The 24,742-nt window shown below is 44.7% G+C and overlaps 1 protein-coding gene across 2 annotated transcripts; it reads left to right on the forward strand.

The window, feature by feature from the left end:
- The first annotated feature begins 998 nt into the window (after positions 1-998).
- Positions 999-24,079, forward strand: LOC135550548 (inositol-trisphosphate 3-kinase C-like). Of its 2 annotated transcripts, none has more exons than XM_064981472.1 (7): positions 999-2,066; positions 4,635-4,734; positions 5,101-5,314; positions 8,045-8,249; positions 21,150-21,251; positions 21,567-21,668; positions 21,773-24,079. In XM_064981472.1, the coding sequence occupies exons 1-7, from the start codon at positions 1,710-1,712 to the stop codon at positions 21,977-21,979; spliced, it is 1,287 nt and encodes a 428-aa protein (XP_064837544.1). In that variant the 5' UTR covers positions 999-1,709; the 3' UTR covers positions 21,980-24,079. The 2 variants fall into 2 exon arrangements, with proteins under 2 accessions (XP_064837544.1, XP_064837545.1); XM_064981473.1 differs by having other exon boundaries at positions 1,008-2,066; positions 21,597-21,668.
- Positions 24,080-24,742: the final 663 nt, after the last annotated feature.

Here is a 24,742-nt window from a genome sequence, read left to right on the forward strand (position 1 = left end):
CCTGGAGTGTTTTAACAAAATGAAACAAAAATAGTTAGGCTGACTTCATCCAGTGTCCAGAACAATGCAGTTGTGTACAAATATGCACACATTTAATGAGATTGCCTCATTTGCGTATTTTAATAAACATTTTCTGAAATATTATTATTCAAAAAAGTATTATACTTGTCTACATTCAATTGGGACACGTTTGTGATATAATTGAGAAAAAAAATCCATATCAGGGTTTCGTACCTGGCCTTAAAAGGATCAAATCACAACTGGACACATTCAATCTCTTTCAATGGGTCATAGTGATGAAGGCAAAATTGTGTAGTTGTGTAGCACTTGCTAAATACTTTATATTGTAACCAAATATATGCTAACCCATAGTTGATCTGTGTCGTTTTCGAGCAAATTAAGCATAGTGGGCAGAACCAAGCACGAGTTAGCGAGATCCTATTGTCGCGTTGTAGCATTATGATCATATTTCCGTTTTAAAAACGTTGGGAACGCGTCATGTATATAAAACTTAGCTGTGTTCGTAACAGGTTTTAGTTTTGGCAACAGAACATTTGAGATCCGATGTTTCATCGATGACAAAATTAGCAGAATCTCGGCCCAGTTTCGTCCTCAACTACCCGCGACTGGACTTCCTCTCGCTACCATATTTGGTGGTAAGAAAACGATCTAAACGGATGTTTCAGTTTATAGCCCCTGTCTCTGGGTTTCCCTTTATGTCTGCTAAAATTGCTTCTCAATAGAAATCCCCGATCACACTTGTCATGGCGAGGTGGGTTCGTTTAGCGCATGCGCAAAACATGTATTGCGGCTTCATCTCGCGCCGAACTGCGATTTTTTTTTTTACGAAAACCCCGAAGTCGTTTTTAATTTAACAAATTAAATGAGAGAAGTGAAACATTCTTCCTTTCTTCCTTCCTAAATCTTAAGGCACAACCTAGAATCGAGCAAGTCTTAGTAGTTGAACATATTACTATTCCAACCTCATGAAAGTGACAAATTGACACGTTAATTTTCGTCAAAAACAACTATCGAAGGCCTTTGATTTGACGGCGTGCACACGCGCAGTTCGGCGCAAGACGATCGTTATACCCCATGACCTTCTTTCTGCCCATGAGTTGAGCTAGCCAACGTTGCCATGGCGTGATCTGGGATTTCTATTGGAAAAGCAGTTTCTGCCCATATTCATACTGTACTGTCTTTGCTACGGCTACTCCTCGACGATTGACATATACATATTGATTAACGGACAACAAATCCTTGTCGTTTATGGGTGGGGTTAACAATAGCTAATGCAATTCTAGCCCCCCCATGTGGTGACGAAGTATTATTTCAAGCACCTGGTTGAAAATATTTGGTCGTGGTTTGGTGAATGGCGTTAGAAATTATAACTTCTCGGAGACTGGCATATCTGCATTATCGCACGTGCAAAATGTAATGTAACTAGCTATTGGTTACGTTGGTGGTTAAACTGGTTTGAACGGTTGAAAAGGTGCGGAGATCAACCAGTATATTGTCAATTCAAATATTGCTTCAATCCGAGATGAAATGTACAGTGGGCGTGGCTCCCTATTTTCGTTTGGACTAGCTAACTAACATCCGCAGCAGCTAAATCAGGTGAGGCTGCACTCATTCACAACAAAAAAAAATCTGATGAGGATGACTAAAACTCCAGTGACCACAGCTCGAGCCCGAGGAGCAAGGGGGATATGAACCACAGTTGCTCAAACGCTTCGGAGGAGCCAGTGTGGTCGGCGAACGGGAAGACAGACTCCACAAAACATGCTGATTTCCCCTCACATTGCGAAACCGTACACGAAAATGTTCCACAACTGGTGGTCACGTGTGACTCGAGCCGAATTGAATTGGAGGCCATGAGGATTAGCGGGCTCTCCGTTGGATCTCATCCCGACGAGGAGTCGATTAGCTCGGACAGTGGGTTCGGGGGCTCCCCCGCGTCTCTTCTCCTCAGAAAACTGTCAAACGCCTCATCGTCTGTGTTGTCACCAGCCTCGTCTTTTGAAGAAAATGAGGACGACCGCGGCTGTCCTGATGAGGTCCCTCGGGTGAGTGTTGGTGGTCATGATAATGATTATAATGCTCTATCAGCTGCCATATGATTGGACCAATCGGCATGAGTCTATGGAACGTTCTGATCAGGAAGATGCATGTGTCATTAGAATATATCATACCAAAACATCTTTGATTGTATGCTTAGAACTGGTTTTGGTTCAACAGTTCTACTTAGTTTAGTCTGAACTGATGGAAATGAGGGAAAAGTGTGACTTCTGCAGTCCCAGTAAATTTCCATCTGTCATGATGCCTGTAAATCTTATGCTTTTTTAAAAAAAATGTTTTTTTTTTTTTTTACTGCTGTGGAAGCACTAGTGCTGGGTGGATCTGTAAAGATTGACACAGAAACTGTAAACACTTGTATCCTAGGTGCCCACTCTCCCTACCCCTCTCCTCATCCCTCTATACACAGACAGAGGCTCAAAGCCTGAGACTGTATAGGCTGAGCTGGGGATAGGGTAGGTTTATCACAGAACAAGGAGCCACGGGCCTCCTGAGTGGAGCAGCGTTCTAAGGCATTGCTAGAGGTGTCACTACAGACCCGGGTTCGACCCCAGGCTGTGTCACAGCCTGCCGCGGCCAGAGACCCATGAGGCGGTGCACAATTGACCCAGCATCGTCTAGGTTAGGGTAGGGTTTGGCCGGCCGAGATGTCCTTGTCCCATCTAGCGACTCCTTGTGGTGGGCCGGGCGCATGCATGCTGACTTTGGTCGCCAGTTGTACATTGTTTCCTCCGACACATTGGTGCGGCTGGCTTCCGGGTTAAGCGAGCAGTGTCAAGAAGCAGTGCAGCGTTTTAGGGGACGCGTGGCTCTTGGACCTTTGCCTCTCCCGAGGCTGTACAGGAGTTGCAGCGATGGGACAATTTGGTATCACGAAATTTGTGAGAAAAAGGGTTTAAAAAAAAGAACAATGAGTCAGATATTTCACTGGATGTATAAGTGTGAAGCATCTGATTGGCGTTTCCACTCACTACTAAATATAGTGATGAGAGGAAGCCCAGTGGCGGCAGTGGGAATAGATGGCGTGAGATGGATTTTGGCTGACATTATTCTTTTTATCTCATTGATGAAACATTTGATCTCAGTTTTCTGTTCCCCAAGCTATAATCTGTTAAGAACAGAGTAAGTTTGTAGATTTTACCCATTGCCCCCAAAATTTAAAATTGCTTTGTTTAGAAGAAGCGCAAGGGCGAATTGAGTTACTGTTCACTTCAGAGTAGGCGCCAATAGGCTCTTGCTAGCTCGCGTTCGGCTCTGCCTTCCAACTTGCTTGTTCTGCCCACTGACTAATTTGTTCCTATTGGTAATGACAGGCTGTGGTCTGTCTTGTTATAACACATCTTTGGTTTTGTCATGCTAGTAGGCCTTTTAGAGTATTAGACTATATGGATAATATTAGAGACTGCCTGTCCCATCTTTGTCCATTCTTTGAAATCTCATTGTATTTATATGGTAAACATGTAGTCGAGGCAACTAAGGTTTGAAGTACAATAAGGTTTGAAGTACAATAAGGTTTGAAGTACAATAAGGTTTGAAGTACAATAAGGTTTGAAGTACAATAAGGTTTGAAGTACAATAAGGTTTGAAGTACAATAAGGTTTGAAGTACAATAAGGTTTGAAGTACAATAAAGTTTGTTCAACTCAACTTGAGGTGTAGCCTCTCCTTGCCAGGGGCTTTTGTAATGTTTAGTTTCAGGTGTAGCTGCAGGCCACTGCATATATAGAGAACAGGTTGGGCAAGTATTTCCACAGATCCCCATCTGTACATATTTCCAGGGGACACGTTTAGAGTATTGTCAAACTACAGAGACTTAGAGCAGAATAATAGAAACTCAATAAAAGAGAGACATGTTAGCACCTTTAAAAAAAAAAAAAAAAATGTAATAAACTTTGATGTAAACAATGCCAGAGTGCTGCTGACAATTCCCTATGAAGTGACTTGCTGTAAAGAAGCAAAAAATAACAGCACATTTAACAGATGGGTTTTATTGATTAGCGTTTAGGATAATGTTAATCCAAGTCTGTTGTGGTGTCAACAGACTTTGATTCTCATGAAAACCATGAGAAATAAACAGCACAACGCGGAAGCGTCAATTATCACTTAGCAACGGCCACGGAGGAAAAAGTGACGCTCTCAGAACATTCAGACAGAAACAGCATTGGCCGGTCTGTCCTGTTTGTCTATCTGTGAATGACTCTGCACATACTCACTGGGCTACTTTAACGTGTGTTGTGGTCTCAAGTTCATTACAGCTTTCAACAGAACAAGTCCAGCAGCCTGTAAATGATTGCATGTGTGCAGATGTTATACAAGATCCCAGCCCAACCCCTCTTACATGTCTTGGCTCAGTCTTGTGGCCAATGGTTGTTTCCATAGAGACACTCGGCCATAGGTCAAAGTTGTGTGATAGAGTTTGAGGTTGTCGCTCTCATGACGGTGTCTCTCAGTAAAGTCACAGGGGAGCAGGACAGACAGGAGTGAATGTAAGCTGGAGGTGTTGTACTGTACACTAAGGAATGAGGTGTAATTGCACGATTGATTGCTCTCCCCATGCAGAGTGTCACATGGAAGAAACCCAGAAGCACAGGGACCTCGTCTCCCCTCTCAGTGCCCCCCAAGAAGCCACAGCCCTGGGTGCAAGTAGTCGGACATGCAGGTTGGTTCTTTCTGTCTGACTTTTTCTTTTAATTGATCAACTTTAAAAAAAACATTATTTAACTAGGCAAGTCAGTTAAGAACAAATTCTTATTTTACAATGACTGCCTACCCCGGCCGAACCCTCCCCTAACCCGGATGACGCTGTGATACAGTCTGGGATCGACCCAGGCTCTTTAGTGACGCCTCTAGCACTGAGATGCAGTGCCTTAGATTGCTGCGCCACTCGGGAGCTGACTTCTGCCTTTCTGTATAGTGAAGTCTTTCTTGCTGGCTTACTGCTAATAGAAGATGGCTGTGTAGTACCAATGTGTTTTGAGAGTATAACATGCCCCCCCCCTGCCCCCTCTCATGGCTTGTGGTCCAGGGAGTTTCCATGCAGGGGACTATGGGATGCTGCTGAAGCGCTACACTGAAGGAGAGCAAAAGTGCCTGCAGAGGCTAATGGAGGACTCTCTGAGACCCTTTGTGCCAGGCTACCATGGAGTGGTGCAGCGGGCCGAGCAGGACTACAACATGATGGACGACCTGCTCACACACTTCAACTCCCCTGCCATCATGGATTGCAAGATGGGCACCCGGTGAGTGAGTGTGATTTAGAGACACTGGGGGCTGGAAATATTTGCCAAAAAAAACATACCTTATTTATGTAAGTTTTCAGACCCGTTGCTATGAGACGAAATTGAGCTCCGGTGCATCCTGTTTCCGTTGATCATCCTTGAGATGTTCAACTTGATTGGAGTCCATCTGTGGTAAATTCAGTTGATTAGACATGATTAGGAAAGACACACACACAGGTCCCACAGTTGATAGTGCATGTCAGAGCAAAAACCGAGCCATGAGGTTGAAGGAATTGTCCGTAGAGCTCCGAAACAGGATTGTGTTGGTACAAAAAAATGTCTGCAGCATTTAAGGTCCCTAGGAACACAGTGGCCTCCATTCTTAAATGAAGGCAGTTTGCAACAGAGAAGGTCAGACAGGTGATCAAGTACCCGATGGTCACTCTGACAGAGCTCCTCTGTGGAGATGGAGAACCTTCCAGAAGGACAACCATCTCCGCAACACTCCACCAATCAGGCCTTATGGTAGAGTGGCCAGACAAGCCACTCTTCAGTAAAAGGCACAGGATTGCCCACTTGGAGTTTGCCTGAAGGACTGAGAAACCAGATTATCTGTTTTGATTAAATCAAAATTGAGCTCTTTGGCCTGAATGGGAAAAATTCATGTACAGAGATCCTTAATGAAAACCTGTTCCAGAGGGCTCAGGACCTCAGACTGGGGTGAAGGTTCACCTTCCAACAGGACAACGACCCTAAACACACAGCCAAGACAATGCAGGAGTGGCTTCGGGACAAGTCTCTGAATGTACTTAAGTGGCCCAGCCAGAATAGAACCCAATCGAACATCTCTGGAGAGACACGAAAATAGCTGTACAGCGACGCTCCCCATCCAACCTGACCAAGCTTGAGAGGATCTGCAGAGAAGAATGGGAGAAACTCCCCAAATACAGGTGTGCCACGATTGTAGCGTCATACCCAAGAAGACTCGAGGCTGTAATCTCTGCCGAAGATGCTTCAACAAAGTACTGAGTAAAGGGTCTGAATACTCATGTAAATGTGATATATATTTTTAATTTGTCTAAACCAGTTTCTGCTTTGTTGTTATTGGGTATTGTGTGTAGATTGACTGAAGGGGGGGGCAATTTAATCAATTTTATAATAAGGCTGTAATGTAACAAAATGTGGAAAAAGTCAAGGTGTCTAAATACTTTCCGAATGCACTGTATAAACCAAAACATATGATATTTTTAGAACTATTGTTTGAATGCATTTTCATGCAGGTCTATAGGGAAGGCCTAATGTCATTTTTGGTAGTTAAAAATGACGCAAAATGCACATCAGGTCACCCTCCCAAATGAGTTAATTTCAACTGGACACTAGAAAAGTCCAGAAACATCGGATTTGGAGATGTTTTCTTTTAATTAATTTTCTTAGGGTCTCATGTGAGCTGCACTGCAACTCAGTTTCCTGTATTGTAAAGTGCACCAGTGTATAGGCCCTTAGTTGACTATAAAATGTAGAACACTAAACCCTTTGCCTCCTGCATTGCAGCGCAGCCTGCCATTGGCTTTCTCACTACTCTGTAAAGAAAAGTTATTTTGTGAGAATTTATAGTAGCCTTTTTCTTTAAAGATTATAGCTAGCTTAATTTCTGTCAACTGCTCCTGCTGAGGTCAGGCTCCGTTTAACGTTAACTTGTAACTTCATCCTTCTAGCCAGCTAGTTGTACAGTGAGCTAACAGTAGCCAGGGCACCGTTAGCTAGCCGTCTGACTGAAATATCAGCAACTATTTACCAATTGTACACCCATTCCCTGAAGTCAGGTTTTTTGTTTGTTTGGGGGGTGTCTGTTGACACGGCAGGAGTCGAGGGACGTTTAAAAAATCACCTTAGACCGCTGCGCTACTCGGGAGGCTTAACGTGCTTGAGGCGTCACTACCGACCCGGATTCGCAACTAGGAGATGGCACACAATTGGCCCAGCGTTGTCCGGGTTAGGGGAGGGTTTGTCCGTTTGGGATGTCCTTGTCACATCGCTTTATGGCGACTCCTGTGGCGGGTTGGGCGCATGCACGCTGACCCAGTCGCAAGGTGTACGGTGTTTCCTCCAACACATTGGTGCGGCTGGCTTCCAGGTTTAGCGAGCAGTGTGTCAAGAAGCAGTGCAACGTGGCAGCGTCATGTTTCTGGGGACGCATGGCTCCCGACCTTCGCCTCTCCCGAGTCCCATCGCTGCAACTTCCATACGGACAAGACTGTAACTACCAATTGGGGAGGAAAAAATCAAATGTATAAAAAAAAAACTCCTTGTGTCTGGCATTTCGCAAAACCATTGTCAGCAGCGTCTCTCTCTGCCACCTGCCAGCGTTGGCCTGGCCAGAGGTAGTTTGTTTCACATCTAGGCTTGTAGCTTGGGCAGAGTTTGCCGTTGGGCAGAGTGGTAAATGAAATGCGCTGCTGACAAGGCACATCCCGGGGGAGCAGGCGACCATAACGAGCATACCTGAATTATGATTTCACTTGTTCGCAGAGGCAGGCGTGTTTAGAATATTAGCGTTCTGAGATTTGATCAACGCTGGGAACGCAATAATAATAATAAGTGGGTAAACTATAATTAACAGAATAAAAAGGTTAGTGAACACTTTCACAAATTTTTAAAAAAGTGCGGAAATGGTGATTACATGCGTTTACCCTTCAGTACACCCTGCTTGTGATGAGTATGTATGTGATATTAAGCTGTCTGCTCTGTTAGGACATACTTGGAAGAGGAGCTGGCGAAGGCTCGGGAGCGGCCCCAGCCTCGCCAGGACATGTATGAGAAGATGGTGGACGTGGACCCAGAGGCCCCCACTACAGAGGAGCGAGCACTACAGGCAGTACTCAAGACCAGATACATGCAGTGGAGAGAGACCCTAAGCTCCACCATCACTCTGGGCTTCCGCATCGAGGGACTCAAGGCACAGACACGCACGCACAGACACACAAACACAGACACGCAAACTCTGACAGTCTGGGGAAAGTGAACTGAGCAAGTTGAGCCTGCTCTGAGGTTGCCCAGGTGTAAAAATCCCCATTGTTTAAGTCACATGTGTCAAACACAAGGACACATTTCTATCAGGCAGCAAGTACTGCCAACTGTCTGTGTGCCAAATGGCAGCGCGTTGCCAAACATGCCCCTCCTCCCAAACCCACACACATGAGCCAGCCAGTGTGCCGTTCATATCATTACTAATGACACTGACCGAATCTTCTACCAGCTAAATGTCATTGCTAAGTTTAATTTCCATGTGAATAAAGGATTCGCACGTTAGTATAAATTACTACTAAAGGACACACTCTAGCATAAATTACTTCTAAATGACACTAGGGCACACGTGAGTATTTAAGGAGTCGTAAATTGTCATCTACTTTATGTAATTACAGCCTGAATTCAGCCTGAATTCAATGTGGCTTTCTCTCTCCGTGGAGTGAAAGTACACAGACATGCCACAGTCCTAGGTTTCTAAAGCTTAACAATGAATAACCAAAAGAACAAACCTACAACAAAACACCATTACGAAGGAGAAACATGTAGGCCTATTACAGCAACATTTGAGCAGTAGCCTCGGCTGACTACTCAACTGCAACAAGTTGAGCAGTACACAGTACACTGTCCTGAACCTTATTCGCTGTTACTAGCCAGCTACCTCCCGGTACTCAACCCTGCTCCTTAGACTGGTTTGCCCTATTTATATAGTCATTGAACACTGGTCACTTTTAATAATGTTTACATTTTTACCCACTTCATATGTATATACTGTATTCTAGTCATGGCTCATCCTATATAACTCCTCCTGTACACACCTTTACTATTCATATACTATCTCTACAGTGCCGTCAAGGTATAAATACCCCTTGACTTATAGCACATTTTGTTGTTACAGCCTGAATTCAAAATTTATTAAAATAAAATAGCACCCATCTACACACAATACTCAATAATGACAAAAGTGAATATCTTTTTTCAAATTTGATAAATCAAATACAGAAATATTTAATTTACATAAGTATTCACACTGCCTGAGTCCATGCATGTAAGAATCACCTTTGGCAGCGGTTACAGCTGTGAGTCTTTCTGGGCAAATCAAGCGCTTTGCACACCTGGACTGTACAATATTAGCCCATTTATCCTTTAAAAAAATTATTGTTGATCATTGCTAGACAGCCATTTTCAAGTTTTGCCATAGATTTTCAAGCAGATTTAAGTAAACTGTATCTAGGCCACACAAACATTCAATGTTGTCTTGGTAAGCAACTCCAGTGTATATTTGGCCTTGCGTTTTAGGTTATTGTCCTGCTGAAAGGTGAATATATCTTCAGACTGAACCAGGCTTTCCTCGAGGACTTTTCCTGTGCTTAGCTCTAATCTGTTTCTTTTTATCCTAAAAAAACACCCTAGTCCTTGCTGATGACGATCATGCCCATAACATGATGCAGCCACCAACCATGTATGAAAATATGAAGTGGTACTCAGTGGTGTTGGATATTCCTCAAACATAATGGTTTGTATTCAGGACATAATCCCTGAGTGGCTTCCTTCCTCTCGGGCAACTGATTTAGGAAGGACGCCTGTATCTTTGTAGTGACTAGGTGTATTTATACACTATACAAAGTGTAATTAATAACTTCACCATGCTCAAAGGGATATTTAGTTATCTGCTTTTTTATTTTTACCCTTGGGTGTCCTTTGAGAAGGATTGGATTGGAAAGCCTCCTTGGTCTTTGGTTGTATCTGTGTTAGAATTTCACTGCTCGATTGTGGGGTATTGTATGGTTGAAGGGGGAAACAATTATGTAATCAAATTTAGAATAAGGCTGTAACATATCAAAATGTGGAAAAACAGAAGGGGTCTGAATACTTTCCACATTTTGGTGTCACTGGCCTACACGCAATACCCCATGTTGTCAAAGTGGACTTGTGTTTTTAGAAAGAAAGAAATTAAAAGCTGGAATATCAAGTATTCAACCCCTTTGTTATGGCAAGTCTAAATATGTTCTGGAGAACAAATGTGCTTAAGAAATAACATAAGTTGCGTGCACTCACTCTGTGCAATATTACTGTTTAACATGACTCCCTCATCTCTGTACCCCAAACATATCTGTAAGGTCCCTCAGTTGAGCAGTGAATTTCAAACACCGTTTCAACCACAAAGACCAGTAAGATTTTCCAATGCCTCGCAAAGAAGGGAACATATTGGTTGATGGGTAAAATAAAAAAGCAGACATTTGAATATCCTTTTGAGCATTATGAATTTATTAATTACACTTTGGATGGTGCATCAATATACACAGTCACTACAAATATACAGGCATCCTTCCTAACACAGTTCCCGGACAGAAAGGAAACTGCTCGGGATTTCGCCATGAGGCCAATGGTGACAGATTGAGTGTATGAGCAATACTCCATCACCTATTCTGCCTTCCTCTTGTGATGATTTAGTTGAACTTTAATAGCAAATTAAGAGCAACCATTGATGCCATATCCAAACTGAGAGGCCCTTGGATGAGTGAGGAAACTAATACATTGAAGAGCAATTGCAGAGATGACGTGGAGAAAGGCAGAGATGACGTGGAGAAAGGCAAAAGTTGCAGGTCCGTTATGATATTCTGAGACAGCAACTTGGCATATATAACAGGAAAATTAGAAATGCCAGACGGGCTAATTTTTCTCACTTGATCACTAAATAATTAGAATAATATGAAAGTGCTTTTCTCTACCATTGGTCTGATAAATCCTACCCCTGCAAACCTATGTGAACTTTCCTCCACATCTGAATGTGATGAGTTTGTGGCATATTTCAGAGATAAGAAACATTAAGCTGGGTATCAGTCAAACAAGACCTGATGAGGAGTTTGACCTGTGCCCTACCCTACCACGCAAAGGCACTATGGATTTATTTTCCCTGGTTGACACAGACATGCACAGGAAAAACATATCACAATTTAAACCTTTTACCTGCCTTCTCAATCTTATCCCCACCACCTTCAAAAGTGTTTAATTGCATATCTGAAGAAATGCAAGCTATTGTTAATCACTCCCTGTTCAAAGGCACTTTCCCCACTGCACTAAAAACAGCTATGGTGAAACCCCTTCTGAAGAAAATCTAGATTCTCCAGCCTTAATGTGATAAATGATCTTAGAGCCAACACAGATGCCAAACAGCTCTCTGTCCTTGTACTGTTGAATTTAAGTTCTGCATTTGATATTGTTGACCACAATGTCCTTCTGGACACACTGGAAAGGTGGGTTGGCCTCACCGGTCCAGTTCTAAATTGGTTTAGGACCTATTTAACTGGTCAAGAGTTTTTCTTTGTCACCAACATAACTCAGAAAATAAATATCACGTGGCGTTCCAAAAGGTTTGATTTTTGGACCGGTACTGTTCAGTTTATATATGTTACTTCTTGACAGCGTTATCAGACAGCACAGCATTGATTTTCACTGCTACGCTGATACACAGCTTTACAGTTCTGTGTCATGTCACCAGAGGATTTTAGCTCCACAGATAAATGATTAGACTGTATTATTAGTGATTTAAATACTTGGATGGTTCAAAACTTCCTACAGCTAAATCAAGACCAGCCTGAGGTATATATTGTTGGAGCCAAAGCACAGCGAGATAATCTGTCCGCACATTTTAATTCACGGGCAATAAAGATAAAACCCCATGTAAAAAAAAACAACCAAGGTGTGATAGAATTTACACGTTAGAAAAGTGACCAAAATAGCTTCTTACCACCTGAGGAATGTTGCCAAGGTGTGTCCGTTTCTCTCTCAGGCTGATACAGAGAGACTCATCCATGCTTTTATTACAAGAAGGCTTGACTACTGTAATGCTCTCCTGTCTGGTCTACCCAAGAAAGCCATTGGTCATCTCCAAAACATGCAGAATGCTGCAGCACGGGTACTGAGCAAGAACAGACGGAGAGCACACCACATTGGTTTTAAGGTCTCTGTACTGACTGCCTGTGAGTTTTAGAATTAATTTTAAGATTCTTCTATTGGTTTTTAAATCAGTCCACGATTGGGCACCCCGATATGTCAGACAGGCTTTTAAGATATGTACCCAGTAGGTCCCTCGTCCTCCGGCACTGGCCTTTTAACTATCCCAAAGCCTAGGACCAAGAGGCATGGAGAGGCAGCCTTTAGTTACTATGCCCCCAGCCTCTGGAATAGCCTGCCAGAGAACCTGAGGGGGACCAAGAGGCATGGAGAGGCAGCCTTTAGTTACTATGCCCCCAGCCTCTGGAATAGCCTGCCAGAGAACCTGAGGGGGACCAAGAGGCATGGAGAGGCAGCCTTTAGTTACTATGCCCCCAGCCTCTGGAATAGCCTGTCAGAGAACCTGAGGGGAGCCGAAACTGTGGACCTAGTTAAATGAGATCTTAAAACACACCTTTTCTGCTTTGTTTTTCCTTAGGGTGCTTTTAGTTGTTCAGTTTGTATTATTCTTATTTTTTATCCTCATGTTTGTTGTAGAGTAAATATTCCAGTGTATTTTCATTGTTTTGTATTTTTTTCCTGTGACGCACCTTGTGTTGCATTCCATGTCTGAAATGTGCTGTGTAAATAAAGCTTGATTTTATTTGACTTTAAAACAGTTTAATAGCTGTGATGGGAGAATTTAGTTACTCCACAGTACTAACCTAAATGACTGACTAGAAGGACGCCTGTACAGAATACAGATATACCAAAATCTTGTTTGCAGTAAGACACTAAAGTAAAAACTGCAAAAATGTGGTAAGGAAATGATCTTTTTAGGATAAAAATAAACTGAATAGAGCAAAGCACAAGAAAAATCCTAGAGGAAAACTTGGTTCAGTCTGCTTTCCACCAGCCACTGCGAGATGAATTTACCTTTCAGCAGGACAATAACCTAAACACAAGGCCACGTGTTGCTTACCAAGATGACATTGAATGTTCCTGAGTGGCCTAGTTACAGTTTTGACTTAAATCATCTTGGAAGATCTGTCAAGACATGAAAATGGCTGTCTAGCAATGATCAACAAACAACATGACAGAGCTTGGAGAATTTTAAAAGAATAGTGTGCAAATATTGCATAATCTAGGTGAGCAAAGCTCTTGGAGACTTCCCCAGAAAGAGCCACGGCTGTAAAACCTGCCAAATGTGATTCTAACATGTATTGACTCAGGGGTGTGAATACTAATGTAAAGGAGATATTTCTGTATTTGATCATTCAATTTGCAAAAATGTCTAAACAGGTTTTCACTTTGTCAGTATGGGGTGTTATGCGTAGATGGGTGAGAAAGAAATCTATATGAATTCTGTCTAACACAGCAAAATATGGATTAAGTCTAGAGGAAGGAATACTTTCTGAAGGCACTATAGAGATAATATGGACAGTATATTTATATAAAAGGTGTGCAGTAGTTTTTAGTGAGCCATGACCAGAATACAGTATATACATATAAAGTGGGTAAAATGGTATGTAAACATTTATTGACGTGACCAGTGTTCAATGACTATAGGGCATAGCCGTCTCTAAGGTGCAGGGTAAAGTACAGGGTGGTAGCAGGCGAGTAACAGTGACTAAGGTTCAGGGTACTGTACTGGGCGTAGGCCTGGCTTGTGGTCAATGTTTAACAGTTTAATCGCCTGGAGATAGAAGCTGTTTATCATTCTCTTGATCCCAACTTTGATGCACATGTAGTCTCCTCCTTCCTAGAGGATAGTGGGGTGAACAGGCCGTGGCTCTGGTGGCTGAGGTCTTTTGATGATCTTCTTGGCCTACATGTGACACTGGGTGTAGTAGATGTCCTGGAGGGCAGGCAGTGTGCTTTGATGATGCTTTGGGTGCACTGAGATGCAGTGCCTTAGACCGCTGCGCCACTCGGGAGCTCCAATTGCTGTACCAGGCTGTGATACAGCCCGACATTATGCTCTCACGGGTGCCTACCTTCACCACTTGGGGTCAGCTCCTCTGGAAGTCCCGGGCCCAGATTCACAAAACCTTCTTAAGAAGAAATGTCGTCTTAACTGCAAATTTTTCCTAAGCTATAGTTTTATGAAAGAAGTTAAGCAAAGTTTCTATTCTTTAAAAAGGTTATTGGAAATGTTCTTGAACTATTTCTTATGTTTATCCTTAAGCAAGAAGTTACAAAATTAGGATCTTGAAAATAAAGTTATTGGATTTGTTCTTTTTTCCCATATAGCTAAACACTTAAACTCAGGGCAGTGAGAGAATAAGATCATGAAAGCAATTTAATTGTTTAATTCACCCACAAACTTTGTCTGAAAGTTTCAGTATTGATTATGATAAACCCAAGAACATGTTTTAGAACAGTAATCTCAGTACAAATATGCTAAAATGATTGCCATTGCTAGCTAAGAAGATGGTTAAGAAAATATTTGAGAAGTTCATAAGAAAATCATTAAATCTTAGTTCAAGTGCAATTCATCAACAATATCCTATCTTTTTCTTAAGAAGCTTCTTAATTTTTTTGGCATAAAAAGTGTTTTCTGTGAGTCTAGGCCCAGGACCCAGTTCCACAGGGATGGGTTCAGACCCAGGCCCCTGAGCTTAGTGACAGGTTTGGAGGGAACTATGGTGATGAAGGTTGAGCTGTAGTCAATGAACAGCATTATTACATAGGTATTTATATTGTCCAGGTGGGATAGGGCAGTGTGCTGTGCAGCGGCGATTGTGTCGTGGATCTGTTGAGGTGGTATCCTTAACTAGCCTCTTGAAGCACTTCATGATGATAGAAGTGAGTGCTACAGGGCGATAGTCATTTAGTTCAGTTACCTTCGCGTTTGGTACAGGAACAATGGTGGACATCTTGAAGCAAGTGGGTACTACAGAATGGGATATGGAGATTTTGAATATGTCTGTAAACACTCCAGCCAGCTGGACTGCACATGCTCTGAGGACGAGGCTTGAGATGCCGTCTGGGCTGGCAGTCTTGCAAGGGTTAAAATGCTTAAATGACTTACTCACGTCGGGCAAGGAGAACGAGAGCACACCATCCTCGTTAGTGGAGGGGGCCCGCGTTGGTGGCTCCATGTTTTCCTCGAAGCAGGCAAAGGTGAGCCACTGTCTTATTGCTCTCCAGCGTGAGCCACTGTCTTATTGCTCTCCAGTGTGAGCCACTGTCTTATTGCTCTCCAGTGTGAGCCACTGTCTTATTGCTCTCCAGCGTGAGCCACTGTCTTATTGCTCTCCAGTGTGAGCCACTGTCTTATTGCTCTCCAGTGTGAGCCACTGTCTTATTGCTCTCCAGCGTGAGCCACTGTCTTATTGCTCTCCAGCGTGAGCCACTGTCTTATTGCTCTCCAGTGTGAGTCACTGTCTTATTGCTCTCCAGCGTGAGTCACTGTCTTATTGCTCTTCAGCGTGAGCCACTGTCTTATTGCTCTCCAGCGTGAGTCACTGTCTTATTGCTCTCCATCGTGAGCCACTGTCTTATTGCTCTCCAGCGTGAGCCACTGTCTTATTGCTCTCCAGTGTGAGCCACTGTCTTATTGCTCTCCAGCTTGAGTCACTGTCTTATTGCTCTCCAGTGTGAGCCACTGTCTTATTGCTCTCCAGTGTGAGTCACTGTCTTATTGCTCTCCAGTGTGAGCCACTGTCTTATTGCTCTCCAGTGTGATTCACTGTCTTATTGCTCTCCAGCGTGAGCCACTGTCTTATTGCTCTCCAGCGTGAGCCACTGTCTTATTGCTCTCCAGCGTGAGCCACTGTCTTATTGCTCTCCAGCGTGAGTCACTGTCTTATTGCTCTCCAGCGTGAGTCACTGTCTTATTGCTCTCCAGCGTGAGCCACTGTCTTATTGCTCTCCAGCGTGAGCCACTGTCTTATTGCTCTCCAGCGTGAGTCACTGTCTTATTGCTCTCCAGCGTGAGCCACTGTCTTATTGCTCTCCAGCGTGAGCCACTGTCTTATTGCTCTCCAGCGTGAGCCACTGTCTTATTGCTCTCCAGTGTGAGCCACTGTCTTATTGCTCTCCAGTGTGAGCCACTGTCTTATTGCTCTCCAGCTGTCTTATTGAGTCACTGTCTTATTGCTCTCCAGCGTGAGTCACTGTCTTATTGCTCTTCAGCGTGAGCCACTGTCTTATTGCTCTCCAGCGTGAGTCACTGTCTTATTGCTCTCCAGCGTGAGCCACTGTCTTATTGCTCTCCAGCGTGAGCCACTGTCTTATTGCTCTCCAGCGTGAGCCACTGTCTTATTGCTCTCCAGCGTGAGTCACTGTCTTATTGCTCTCCAGCGTGAGTCACTGTCTTATTGCTCTCCAGCGTGAGCCACTGTCTTATTGCTCTCCAGCGTGAGCCACTGTCTTATTGCTCTCCAGTGTGAGCCACTGTCTTATTGCTCTCCAGCGTGAGTCACTGTCTTATTGCTCTCCAGCGTGAGCCACTGTCTTATTGCTCTCCAGTGTGAGCCACTGTCTTATTGCTCTCCAGCTTGAGTCACTGTCTTATTGCTCTCCAGTGTGAGTCACTGTCTTATTGCTCTCCAGTGTGAGCCACTGTCTTATTGCTCTCCAGTGTGAGTCACTGTCTTATTGCTCTCCAGCGTGAGCCACTGTCTTATTGCTCTCCAGCGTGAGCCACTGTCTTATTGCTCTCCAGCGTGAGCCACTGTCTTATTGCTCTCCAGCGTGAGTCACTGTCTTATTGCTCTCTCACTGTCTTATTGCTCTCCGTGAGCCACTGTCTTATTGCTCTCCAGCGTGAGTCACTGTCTTATTGCTCTCCAGCGTGAGTCACTGTCTTATTGCTCTCCAGTGTGAGCCACTGTCTTATTGCTCTCCAGCGTGAGTCACTGTCTTATTGCTCTCCAGTGTGAGCCACTGTCTTATTGCTCTCCAGCGTGAGCCACTGTCTTATTGCTCTCCAGTGTGAGCCACTGTCTTATTGCTCTCCAGTGTGAGCCACTGTCTTATTGCTCTCCAGTGTGAGCCACTGTCTTATTGCTCTCCAGTGTGAGCCACTGTCTTATTGCTCTCCAGTGAGCCACTGTCTTATTGCTCTCCAGCGTGAGCCACTGTCTTATTGCTCTCCAGTGTGAGTCACTGTCTTATTGCTCTCCAGTGTGAGTCACTGTCTTATTGCTCTCCAGTGTGAGTCACTGTCTTATTGCTCTCCAGTGTGAGCCACTGTCTTATTGCTCTCCAGCTTGAGCCACTGTCTTATTGCTCTCCAGCGTGAGCCACTGTCTTATTGCTCTCCAGCGTGAGCCACTGTCTTATTGCTCTCCAGCGTGAGCCACTGTCTTATTGCTCTCCAGCGTGAGTCACTGTCTTATTGCTCTCCAGCGTGAGTCACTGTCTTATTGCTCTCCAGTGTGAGTCACTGTCTTATTGTGAGCCACTGTCTTATTGCTCTCCAGCGTGAGCCACTGTCTTATTGCTCTCCAGTGTGAGCCACTGTCTTATTGCTCTCCAGTGTGAGCCACTGTCTTATTGCTCTCCAGTGTCACTGTCTTATTGCTCTGTGAGTCACTGTCTTATTGCTCTCCAGTGTGAGTCACTGTCTTATTGCTCTCCAGTGTGAGCCACTGTCTTATTGCTCTTCAGTGTGAGCCACTGTCTTATTGCTCTCCAGTGTGAGTCACTGTCTTATTGCTCTCCAGTGTGAGCCACTGTCTTATTGCTCTCAGTGTGAGCCACTGTCTTATTGCTCTCCAGTGTGAGTCACTGTCTTATTGCTCTCCAGTGTCCACTGTCTTATTGCTCTCCAGTGTGAGCCACTGTCTTATTGCTCTCCAGCGTGAGCCACTGTCTTATTGCTCTCCAGTGTGAGCCACTGTCTTATTGCTCTCCAGTGTGAGCCACTGTCTTATTGCTCTCCAGCGTGAGCCACTATCTTATTGCTCTCCAGCGTGAGTCACTGTCTTATTGCTCTCCAGTGTGAGCCACTGTCTTATTGCTCTCCAGCGTGAGCCACTGTCTTATTGCTCTCCAGGGTGAGCCACTGTCTTATTGCTCTCCAGCGTGAGCCACTGTCTTATTGCTCTCCAGCGTGAGTCACTGTCTTATTGCTCTCCAGCGTGAGTCACTGTCTTATTGCTCTCCAGCGTGAGCCACTGTCTTATTGCTCTCCAGCGTGAGCCACTGTCTTATTGCTCTCCAGCGTGAGCCACTGTCTTATTGCTCTCCAGGGTGAGCCACTGTCTTATTGCTCTCCAGCGTGAGCCACTGTCTTATTGCTCTCCAGCGTGAGTCACTGTCTTATTGCTCTCCAGCGTGAGTCACTGTCTTATTGCTCTCCAGTGTGAGTCACTGTCTTATTGCTCTCCAGGGTGAGCCACTGTCTTATTGCTCTCCAGTGTGAGTCACTGTCTTATTGCTCTCCAGTGTGAGCCACTGTCTTATTGCTCTTGTGAGTCACTGTCTTATTGCTCTCCAGTGTGAGCCACTGTCTTATTGCTCTCCAGTGAGTGAGCCACTGTCTTATTGCTCTCCAGTGTGAGTCACTGTCTTATTGCTCTCCAGCGTGAGTCACTGTCTTATTGCTCTCCAGTGTGAGCCACTGTCTTATTGCTCTCCAGTGTGAGTCACTGTCTTGTCTTCATGAGTCACTGTCTCCAGTGTGAGTCACTGTCTTATTGCTCTCCAGTGTGAGCCACTGTCTTATTGCTCTCCAGTGTGAGCCACTGTCTTATTGCTCTCCAGTGTGAGTCACTGTCTTATTGCTCTCCAGTGTGAGTCACTGTCTTATTGCTCTCCAGTGTGAGTCACTGTCTTATTGCTCTCCAGGGTGAGCCACTGTCTTATTGCTCTCCAGTGTGAGTCACTGTCTTATTGCTCTCCAGTGTGAGCCACTGTCTTATTGCTCTCCAGTGTGAGCCACTGTCTTATTGCTCTCCAGTGTGAGTCACTGTCTTATTGCTCTCCAGTGTGAGTCACTGTCTTATTGCTCTCCAGCGTGAGCCACTGTCTTATTGCTCTCCAGCGTGAGCCACTGTCTTATTGCTCTCCAGTGTGAGTCACTGTCTTATTGCTCTCCAGTGTGAGTCACTGTCTTATTGCTCTCCAGCGTGAGCCACTGTCTTATTGCTCTCCAGCGTGAGCCACTGTCTTATTGCTCTCCAGCGTGAGCCACTGTCTTATTGCTCTCCAGCGTGAGCCACTGTCTTATTGCTCTCCAGCGTGAGCCACTGTCTTATTGCTCTCCAGCGTGAGCCACTGTCTTATTGCTCTCCAGCGTGAGCCACTGTCTTATTGCTCTCCAGCGTGAGCCACTGTCTTATTGCTCTCCAGTGTGAGCCACTGTCTTATTGCTCTCCAGTGTGAGCCACTGTCTTATTGCTCTCCAGCGTGAGTCACTGTCTTATTGCTCTCCAGTGTGAGCCACTGTCTTATTGCTCTCCAGCGTGAGTCACTGTCTTATTGCTCTCCAGCGTGAGCCAGCAGTGAGCCACTGTCTTATTGCTCTCCAGTGTGAGCCACTGTCTTATTGCTCTCCAGCGTGAGTCACTGTCTTATTGCTCTCCAGTGTGAGCCACTGTCTTATTGCTCTCCAGCGTGAGCCAGCCACTGTCTTATTGCTCTCCAGCGTGAGTCACTGTCTTATTGCTCTCCAGGGTGAGCCACTGTCTTATTGCTCTCCAGCGTGAGCCACTGTCTTATTGCTCTCCAGCGTGAGTCACTGTCTTATTGCTCTCCAGCGTGAGCCACTGTCTTATTGCTCTCCAGCGTGAGTCACTGTCTTATTGCTCTCCAGCGTGAGCCACTGTCTTATTGCTCTCCAGCGTGAGTCACTGTCTTATTGCTCTCCAGCGTGAGTCACTGTCTTATTGCTCTCCAGTGTGAGTCACTGTCTTATTGCTCTCCAGGGTGAGCCACTGTCTTATTGCTCTCCAGTGTGAGTCACTGTCTTATTGCTCTCCAGTGTGAGCCACTGTCTTATTGCTCTTCAGTGTGAGCCACTGTCTTATTGCTCTCCAGTGTGAGTCACTGTCTTATTGCTCTCCAGTGTGAGCCACTGTCTTATTGCTCTCCAGCGTGAGTCACTGTCTTATTGCTCTCCAGGGTGAGTCACTGTCTTATTGCTCTCCAGTGTGAGTCACTGTCTTATTGCTCTCCAGTGTGAGCCACTGTCTTATTGCTCTCCAGTGTGAGCCACTGTCTTATTGCTCTCCAGTGTGAGTCACTGTCTTATTGCTCTCCAGTCTTATTGTGAGCCACTGTCTTATTGCTCTCCAGCGTGAGCCACTGTCTTATTGCTCTCCAGCGTGAGTCACTGTCTTATTGCTCTCCAGTGTGATTCACTGTCTTATTGCTCTCCAGTGTGAGTCACTGTCTTATTGCTCTCCAGTGTGAGTCACTGTCTTATTGCTCTCCAGCGTGAGCCACTGTCTTATTGCTCTCCAGTGTGAGTCACTGTCTTATTGCTCTCCAGTGTGAGTCACTGTCTTATTGCTCTCCAGCGTGAGCCACTGTCTTATTGGTCTCCAGTGTGAGTCACTGTCTTATTGCTCTTCAGCGTGAGCTGCGCATCCGTCTTGAAAATGGAAGCAGAGTTTAGTTATATGTTCGGGCAGCGCAGGTATTTTAGGATTTTATGGCGCTGACCTGCTCACTTCCAGGTTTCGTTGAAATGAATAAAAGCATCTCATGCGCTGCAAAAGTTGCAGGTCCAATGTTAGCAAGCCAGTAAAACTGTTTGCATGTGAACAACTATTTTCACATCTTGTGACTATAATTTTCGGCATCCCAAAAATACTCCAGACTTTATCTGAAGTGCCTTTCAGATCTAAATGTCCCTGAGGATGTGTAGCCAAAAGACTTGTGCATATAAAGTTACCCGTTTGTGCTCGCATATCTAAACCATTGTTAAATCCTTGTGTAGAAGGCTGATGGTGTGTGCAACACAGACTTTAAAAGGACCAAGAGCAGAGAAGAGGTGATGCAGGCACTGCAGGACTTTGTGGGTTGCAACACCCTCATTCTGGTGAGTGTTTCTCTTTCTCTTAAAGCTGAAATTTGCTTAAGGTGAAGCAGAGCCACTGTTCGCCCCAGGTGTCTATTTGTTTTTTTGTTAATTAAACAGAAGAGCAGAGCATCCAGCATTGTGATCAAAAATATTTGCAGTACCTTCTCTGTTGTTCAATTGCGCATATAATGATGTGCAGTGATGTCAATGGGGGGGGTTGTTGTTTGGATTAACTTACTTTTTTGTAATATCGCAAATGGGACGTGGCAGTTTTACCAAGTATATATTCCAGCTTTAATCTTACCACCTTTTACCTTTGTCTTCCTCTCTCAGGATTATAGATCTCTTTCTCTTCTCTTTCAGAAGGGATATCTGAGACGAATGAAGGATCTTCGACTGGTGTTGGAGACATCCATCTTCTTCAGAACACACGAGGTAAGCCATTTTCCACTGCTTTCATGGTATAATGCATGCTTTGCATGTCTTGATGCTGGTCTCTGAATGGCGAGGTGCACACTAACATCTGTTTCTCTCTACAGGTGGTGGGCAGCTCCCTACTATTTGTGCATGACAGTACAGGGAAGACAGGAGTATGGATGATTGATTTTGGGAGGACTGTCTCCCTGCCGCCGCCTCTCACCCTGGACCACCGCACCCCCTGGATAGAGGGCAACCGAGAGGATGGGTACCTGTGGGGGCTGGATAACCTCATTGATGTCCTGACCGATATGCTGCATCTCACCTGAACTGAACCTCACTCTTGAATGATTGACACAGGACCTCATCCCAACCAAAACACCCTTTCCCACATGAACCAAATCTGAATGGCCATTTCAACTTTTACCTGAGAGGGTTGACAAACGAGAGACTGTTCACATATTGGACTCGGCTTCTGTGTTGGGCTTTAGGGGGTACTGGACTACCGTCTGTGGCTATAATGAAGGCAATGGGAGAGGAACAGAGGTGTATGTGGTGGACAAAGGAAAATAGTAGCACTAGTTCCTCAGAAGAACTATACTACAGCAATGCAAAATGAAACACTGCCCTTTTATCGTCTTCCACACCCCCCCCCCCCCCCCCAAACAAATTCTGCCATTTTGTTCTATTACAATTGTACTTAATAATCATTAGCTCTAAGTGTTTCTTACTCCAGGTTTGAGGGCTGTAGGACCTAAACAATTAATGTTGATACTATACTATTATACATAATGGAGTGGCCCTTAATAGAGGACTCGTAAAACCTCTGCGAACTGTGTTAATGAACACTGCCTTCAAGTTTGTTTATTAGTCATATACTCATGATATACAGTGCATTCGGGAAGTATGCAGGCCCCTTGACCTTTTTCCACATTCTGTTCCATTCCAGCCTTATTCTAAAATGGATTCAAGATTTTTCCCCTCAAATCTACACACAATACCCCCTAATGACAAAGCAAAAGCAGGTTTTTAGAATTATTTGCAAATGTATAAAAATTCAAACTTATATCACATTTACATGAGTATTCAGACCCTTACTCAGTACTTTGAAGTACCTTTGGCAGCAATTACAGCCTCGAGTCTTCTTGGGTATGACTCTACAAGCTTGGCACACCTGTATTTGGGGAGTTTCTCCCATCCTTCTCTGCAGATCATCTCAAGCTCTGTCAGGTTGGATGGAGAGCATCGCTGCACAGCTATTTTCAGGTCTCTCCAGAGATCGATTGGGTTCAAGTCCGGGCTCTGGCTGGTCCACTCAATGACATTCAGAGACTTGTCCCGAAGCCACTCCTGCGTTGTCTTGGCTGTGTGTTTCGGGTCGTTGTCCTGAACCTTCGCTCCCAGTCTGTGGTCCTGAGCACTCTGGAGCAAGTTTTCATCAAGGATCTCTCTGTACTTTGCTCTGTTAATCTTTCCCTCGATCATGACTCGTCTCCCAGTCCCTGCCTCTGAAAAACATCCCCACAGCATGATGCTGCCGCCACCATGCTTCACCTTAGGGATGGTGCCAGGTTTCCTCCAGACGTGACACTTGGCATTCAGGCCAATGAGTTAAATCTTGGTTTCATCAGACCGGAGAATCTTGTTTCTCATGGTCTGAGAGTCCTTTAGGTGCCTTTTGGCAAACTCCAAGTGGGCTATCATGTGCCTTTTACTGAGGAGTGGCTTCGGTCAGGCCACTACCATAAAGACCTGATTGGTTGAGTGCTGCGGAGATGGTTGTCCTTCCAGAAGGTTCTCCCATCTCCACAGAGGAACTCTTGGACTCTGTCAGAGTGACCATCGGGTTCTTGGGCACTTCCCTGACAATTCCTTCGACCTCGTGGCTTGGTTTTTGCTCCGACATGCACTGTCAACTGCGGGACCTTATAAAAACAGGTGTGTGTCTTTCCAAATAATTTCCAATCTATTGAATTTACCACAGGTGGACTTCAATCAAGTTGTAGAAACATCTCAAGGATGATCAATGGAAACAGGATGTACCTGAGCTCTATTTCGAGTCTCCTAGCAAAGGGTCTGAATACTTATGTAAATTAGGTATTTTTTTTAAATAATTTTTAGTAAAGGTGTCATCATGGGGTATAGCATGTAGATTAATGATGGAAAAGCATTTTATTTAATACATTTATGAATAATGCTGTAATGTAACAAAATGTGTAAAAAGGAAAGGGTTCTGAATACTTTATGAATGCACCGTACATAGTGCAACGAAATACTTACTTGCAGGTTCAGCTCACGACAATAGAAATGAAGTGAATAATTTTTGGGGGGGCCATAAATATAATTCAAGGCGGCACTCGGACAAATTGTGAATTTACATGTGCCAGGGAATTGTGCAATAATAAATAGACATTGTGCAGTAATATAAATAGGTGTGCGTGTGAGTCAATGTGTGGTAGGGTGCAGGGAGTCTGTTGTTCCGGCAGTCAGTCCCGGTTCAAGAGTTAAGTAGTCTCTTGGCTTGTGGGTAAAAACTGTCTCGGAGATGGTGGTCCGGGAACAGACGATAACGGAGTGAACAGTCCATGGCTGGCCTGAGCGGGGTTCCTGTCCTGTATGGTGGGGAGCTCGGTTCCAGTGATGTACTGGGCAGTCTTCACCACCCTCTGAAGGGCCTTGCGGTCGTGAATGGAGCAGTTTCTGTACCAAGCCGGGATGCAGCCGGTCAGGATGCTGTCGATGTTGCTGCGGTAGAATTAGGAGAGGACCCGGGGGAGCGTGCCGATTTTCTTCAGCCACCTGAGAAATTAGAGGCACAGTTGCACCTTCTTGACCAGGGCTGTGGTGTTGTCTGTCACTGTGAGGTTCTCTGTGATGTGGATGCAGAGGAACCTGAAGCTGCTGACTCTACTGCAGTGTTGTTGAATCCCTGCTTCCTGAAGTCGGCAATCAACTCCTTTGTTTTGCACCACACATTTATCCCCTTCTTTGAGAGAGAAACAGCCTAGTTATCCTGTAAGGATGTGTGACTTTAGAGGGCAATGTAGGGCCCAAACAACATGCTTCCAGGCATATAACCTAGTGGGGTATCC

This window comes from Oncorhynchus masou, chromosome 12, assembly GCF_036934945.1.
Source record: "Oncorhynchus masou masou isolate Uvic2021 chromosome 12, UVic_Omas_1.1, whole genome shotgun sequence".
NCBI lineage: Eukaryota > Metazoa > Chordata > Actinopteri > Salmoniformes > Salmonidae > Oncorhynchus > Oncorhynchus masou.